General features: G+C 35.6%; 1 protein-coding gene across 1 annotated transcript; it reads right to left on the bottom strand.

Annotated features, from left to right (window-relative positions):
* Nucleotides 1-2283: 2283 nt before the first annotated feature.
* On the bottom strand, nucleotides 2284-6389 carry LOC141331444 (uncharacterized). Its single transcript, XM_073836494.1, has 2 exons — nucleotides 6379-6389; nucleotides 2284-3880 (listed from the first exon to the last, which is right to left on the bottom strand). The coding sequence occupies exons 1-2, from the start codon at nucleotides 6387-6389 to the stop codon at nucleotides 2284-2286; spliced, it is 1608 nt and encodes a 535-aa protein (XP_073692595.1).
* Nucleotides 6390-6547: the final 158 nt, after the last annotated feature.

Raw genomic sequence — 6547 nt, 5'->3', positions numbered from 1 at the left:
CACTGGTTCCGCATATACATTTCTTATAATATAAATAATAATAAAAACAGTAAAATGGTACCAAAACATATTTTAGTATTTTTTATTAACTTAACAAGGATACAAAAACATGACTAAAGACAATGCCAGTTCAGTAGTTGCTACTTTGTAAAGAAGCAAATACGCATTTCTATAGACTGGACACGTAATGCGTTTTGTTTATGTGTTTTACAGCTAACACGGAGAGCTGAAATATTTGCAAAACAAAAGTGCAGTTCTAGTAATGGCTCAGGTCCCAAATCAAAAATATAGTACAAAAATATAGAAAAATAACTACCCAGAAAAGAAAAGAAAAAGAAAAGAAAAGAAAAATGTGCAGGAGCAAATTCAAATGGAGTAAATAACCTCAGGTTTGCTTCATACAAACAACTTCAGAATTTGAAACGTGCCGAACTAACAGTTCCTCATAGAACAGAATGTTAGCTCTCACTGTCTGCCTCTGTCTGTCTTCCTTGTCTTTCTACCTAAGGAGACTGACCGCTGCATATTTGGAAGAAAATGTATTAATTTTAATTATTATTTTAATTAGAAATTAAAATAAGGATGTGGTCTATTACACGCCTATTGGATTAAACATAATAATAATAATAATGTCAAACAGCTAAAGAGAGCATTTAGCAATGCAATGAGCTACAATCCTTATTCTTTAATCTTTATGACCGATTTTCAAAGCCCTCTACATGTTAAAACTAGATGCAAATAACTTACCCTGATGGACAATACTTTAAATCCACAGATTTAATAATGCACATAGACTATTACGTGCTTGTGCGGTGTTGTGTGTTTCCAGCGGTCTTTGCGCTTGTCTTGTTTACTTTCACTTTCATAGTTCCTGGCCATTGGTCCTCTCCCCTGTCACTCATAATTAGCCTCTGACGTCACCCATCCTGCAGTTTCCAATCAGCAAGCCCCCCATGTTGTTGCTGTTTTGTGCTCGTCATTTGTGTTGCCATCTCGTTTACGTATTGGATTCCCTTTTGTTTGTGTTTCCTGCCCTGCTTGTGCCTTTTCCTTCGTTATATATTTGTTCCCCTCTCCCCCAAGCACACGTTATATGTTATGAGGAAGCAGACAGGTAAGAACGTCACATGACATATTTCCCACCCCTTATACATTTGCTTTTGGGCTAGAGAGTGTAGTTTAGGGCGTCTCTGGCAGACGTTTTCTATTTACAATTTATTTGCGTAGTCAGGATTAGGGGATACTTCTAAGTTACAGAATGTTTGGTTTTGTTATTTCTGTTCAGCTCATTTTAAATACCGTAAATACTATATACCACTTTCTTTGTTTCACATAAAACCTTTATATTTACCCTCAATAAATCACTCTGTTGCACTATATTCTTCTTTGCTCTGCACATTGTATGTATTCATTTTTCTCATCAAATGCAAACAGCTTTTTCTTCAAGAGAGCAACCATACAGTACATTTGTGTTGTTTTACTTTTGTTCTTCATTCATTTATTTATACTTATCATTTAATATCTGTATTATTCCCTTTAATCATATAATCATTTTAAAATTAAAAATTGTATTTATTCATTGTTTGATATATGCCATTTTATTTATTCACTGTTTACACCATATTACCATCAATCCACTCAACAGAAAATTAATTGCACTGAAGTGAGGATGGCGCTGCAAATTGTAAGATCGATCTCAAAACAAGACATTTGCCATTAATGAACAAATTTGATCTCATTAATTGGACCTCTTATTTATGACTGAGACGTCCCCCTGTAGTTGTGTCTTTCATGTCAGGTTGTACTTTGTGTATTATTCACAAGTCTGCTTACAGTTTCAAATTAGAGTAAACAAGTCAATGACAACATTGTTCACTTTTTATTATCATTTTTTTCTCTTGCCATAAATATATACTTTACATCTTTGGCATAATGCAAGTTAATAATAATAATAATAATAAAGTTAAGTACACTGTAAAAAGTTTTCACCAGATTTAACTTTAAAACCTTTAAAGTTTTTAAGTTGAAACTGTTGAAAACTTTTTTACAGTGTATGGTTGTTTAAGTCCAACGGTGGCATGACAAAAGGTTTCCATTTTTTTTTTTAACTGACCTCCATATTACAAAAAGAACATAGTTAAAATTTGTAACCATACTCTATATTCAATCCCAGTAACCCCTGTTATATATGAGTATACACCTTCGTACATAGAGTCAACTGCTTTGATTTCTAGTTGTAAGTAGTCTTCTACATGTTCATTGTTTAATCTGAACTGGATTTGTTCATTTCCCACCAAAGAAAAGGTCTAGTTTTGCCAGACCAGCTCTAAGATAACTCAGAGCGTCTTTATTGGCTTCATCGCTTGCAGCTTTTCTCCTCATTTCCTCCAGCTCTTGCACCCAGTTTTCTTTCCCAGCCTCCCTCACTCTGGGGATGAAGAAATCGAGATGCTGGAGAGTGAAGGCAGAGTCTGGTTTCAATGCGATCTGAGACAGATGATTGATGGTCTGGTAAGCTTCAGACAGAAGATCTGACTTTTGGTCCTCAATCTCCTTCAGATCATAGTCAATATCATCCATTATGACTGAAAACCTCCTGGACTCTTCTTGGGCTTTTTCATATTTCTTTCTATAATTGTCAAACTCCATAGTCATGCTTGAGGTGCTGATGGCGTATTTCTTGTTTTCTTTGACGTGTTTGCTGTGGTGACACTTGTTTGTGCACACAGTGCAGTAGCTGTTTTTCATTACTTCACATTTGCTGGGATTTGAGCTCCACCAGCAGTCAAACTCATGACAGTTTTCCTCACAGACGGTGCAGGTCGTCGCCTTCCTGTTCTTCCATGACTTGCTCTCAATAGGCACCTTCTTTTTAACTGTCTTTTTTAATTGAATTGAAAAGCTTCTGTGTTCCTTGATCTTGTCCTCGTTTTGTTTCAGTGCTTCCTGAATCTGCAGTTTTTCAGACTTCTTCATCTCCTTCTCTTGAACTCGCAGCTGTAAGTTGCTGATGTATGCTTCAAATCGAATGCGTTCTATCAGGACATCTGAAGTCAACTCTAAATTTCTTCTCTTAATTTCATTTAGAGACTGAAGGAATTGCTTCATCTCTTCCATGCTGTCTTCCCAGGCGCCTCTTTGAGCATGAATGTGACGTTCTTTAGTGTGACGGGCGTCAGCCTGCCTGTTATTGAATAAGAAATACACAGGTTGGCCACTTTTGTCTCGTCTGCAGGGGATTTTAGCTTTATTAATGGCACCGAGAACGTTTTTGGGTTGCATACCATCAGAGTGTGTGATTAAAAACACAATGTTGTTCACAATGTCTTTTCCAAACAAAGACAGAACTGAACTGATAATGTAATGCTGTCTGTCTGAGAGACGATTCTTAGATGCTTGAGTCACAAAACACACAGCATCGACTTCATGGACTCCATCCCTGCTTTGAAACAGAGTAGCTAAATTTTCAGCAACTTCCAGATCTTTTTCCAGTCCTCTAGTGTCTCCGTAACCTGGAGTATCAATGATGGTGAGCGATATGGGACTCTTTAAAGGATAGACCTCATACATGGTGATTTCAGAGGTTTGCGATTCTGATTGATCTCTGGCTGCCTCTTCAGTAATTTCATACCACATTCCATCCTCAAATTTCGTGTTCAGTAAGTAGTTGACCATAGTGTTGATGAGAGTCGTCTTACCAACGCCGGTCTCTCCCACCAGCAGAACAATTTTCTTTTCTTTACTGGCATCTTTTATCCCAAAAGTCCATTTTCTGACTTTCCCATTTTCATCAAGCAAATTTCTTTTTGTATGCATTCGGTATCGTTTCGGTGGACCTTCATCAATGAGAATTGGTTTGCGTGGGGGAATACTTGGCTGCCTGTAAAATGAAGATGGAGGTAAACATTTGTACATAAATAATTTATGACTAGAAATAAAACCACTTTGCAAGACACTATGCACTTGCAATTTTCTACCTCGGAACATTAGTTAATAAATGGCAGATATAAGTTTGGTATGCTTGTATTTTATTACAAACTCAGCATCTGTGTTATTGCGGCAACTAATCAGTGTTGTCATTTATAACATCATTTGCAGCTCTAGCATTATTGGTCATGTTGCATTTTTAGGTTGTTGGTTTGTCTACTGGAACTCTTTGTTGTAGTTTTTATTCTTATTATTCAATTGTTATTGAAGGTGGAAGAGAGCGCTGGTTATTGAAATCATTCTTGAATCACTGTTTACTTTCACTTGCGATTCCGTGATCATGCATAAGAGAGCACATTTTACAAGATTAGATATTTGTCAGTGAGCTTAGGATCTGCTGAGCAGTGAATTCTCCAGAATGGTCTTGTCAGTAATCTCTCTCTGTGTTGGATGCGGGGTTTAAAGGGGTCATATGATGCGGCTTCTTGTTTTCCTTTGTCTTTGGAGTGTTACAAGCTGTTTGTGCATAGATGTCTCAAAACCAAAGAGAAATGTATTAAAAAAAGTTAACACTCAGCCACACCTCCCTAAAAGGGCTCATTCAAACACCTCATGTTGTGGAGATGCAGTGTGCTTCATTGTGAAAGCGAAAAAGTACTTAGTTTGGACGCGGAGGACGGAGTGTGGGGAGTGAATTTCGAGGAGGGGCAGTGTTTCAGTTTCAACTGGTTAGGTTTATTTAAAACTGAAAGTGATTTCTCTATTTTATCTATTCAAAAGACTACGAAAGCGATCCCAGTTCGGCACATAAACGTATAGCTCAATGTAGACTAAAAACGTGGCAATATTTGTCTGTTTCGCTGTGCAATGCCGTGTTTTGCCATAATAACTGCAGCTAATAGAAATGCTTCTCTATTGGTGCACTTCCTGCTCATCACCGCACAGATTGTAAAAGCAGACTGCAGTTTTTGTATTTCATTATAACAAACGAATAATAATAGGTTCAGTATGCAGTGCAGAGAGCTTCAATAATTAAATGATTTAAATGCAAGCTTGTGTGTGACAGTTTTTAATGGTTTGCAAAAGTGAAATTTAATTTATACAACAGTTTTATAAAAAAATTATTTTATACAAAAGTTAATATTAAGTGACTTACATTTTAGCAGCACTGTAGTCTGATTGTTATATTTCATCAACAAAAATAGTTTCAAACAAAGCCACAGCTGAGCCATTGCGCATCTATAGTCTTTGACACAGCACTGTTTTGTGAATAAATTAATCTACTTTTTTTAATCGATTGAATGAATGATTCCATCACAAAGACTTTGACTTACTGCCAACTGGCGGTTTTCCTAAGGTGAGGTGTTCCTAAGTTTTTTTGTTTTTGTTTTTTTTTTGTTTTTTCAGTAGGAGCACACAACATAGGCCTACAAACCATTTTTAATTTGGCTATAATTGCAGGGGCCTGTCTTAATGTCCAAGAAGTTTTAGAGAAAATATTTTAAGTTTAAGTGTTATGATTAAATACAATCGAAAGGACATCTAAAATTACCATTAATAACCACCCCCACACCCCAAGAGTCCCCCCAGTGAACTTTGGCCATTTCCACCACTGCCTAAGGGACCCCTGGGATCCCAATGCAGCCCTAGATGCTATTTTAAAAAGAATTGCTTCTGTAGTCGATGCAATTAAATATGGAAGCTTGTTCCCGCCATGGAATTAAAAAACTCACTATTCTGATAGAAATGATGAATATTCTGACTAAATGTCTCAGAATTGTATTATCAGATGAGAGTTATAAATACAGCATTGCGGGATATAAATTCGCAGTTCAGAAAAATAATGTCAGAATTGCGAAATACAAACATGCAATTTTGAGAAAAAAAAAAACTTTTTTTTCCCTTTTTTTTATTTTTAAACACAATTGCGAGTTTATGAAAACTCCCTTATGTGTCATTTATTTGAATAATTATCAACTGCCCCAGATTGGTTTCTTCCAAAATTGGTTACAAGTTAATTAGTTGCGTATAATGACACAACTAAATAACTGATACAGCAAAGCTTTTTTTTTTTTTTTTTTTTTTTTTTTTTTCTCATGGACAAAGACCTTTCAGTCCATTAGGTGGAGCCACAAACCATTTTATAGCTGGTGCTCTTTTGTTTAGTCGTGCTTGCAAAATTTGTAATGCATATTATTATACTTCTCTTACTTTCGATGCAATAGAATGATATTGTTAGAAAAAATTTGTTAAAAATGAACACTGTTCCAAATCCAACATCCCAAGTCAAGTTAATACTTGATGTGATTTATTTTATTTATTTTTTTTTTTCCAAAACTGTCCAGATAGTATTACTAACGAAGGTACACACAATTTTAACAATTACTTTCAATTTTATTTTTAAGTAGTAATTTTTTCCTCATATAGAAACGCATGTGAATATCAACTCACCTGCTACTCATGATGATCTCTTGACTAAATGTGTTCCTCGCTGAAGACCTTCACTGTCACTCTCCAGTCTGCTTACAGCAACACAATTTATGTTTCAGAATGTTATTATTATTATTATTTTTTTTTTTGTACATACCTATTAAATCATCCATGTAAGAAAAAAATATGC

This window comes from Garra rufa, chromosome 3 (assembly GCF_049309525.1).
Source record: "Garra rufa chromosome 3, GarRuf1.0, whole genome shotgun sequence".
NCBI lineage: Eukaryota > Metazoa > Chordata > Actinopteri > Cypriniformes > Cyprinidae > Garra > Garra rufa.
The sequence above is the reverse complement of the archived record's forward strand: the minus strand, read 5'-3'. Positions and strand labels throughout refer to the sequence as shown.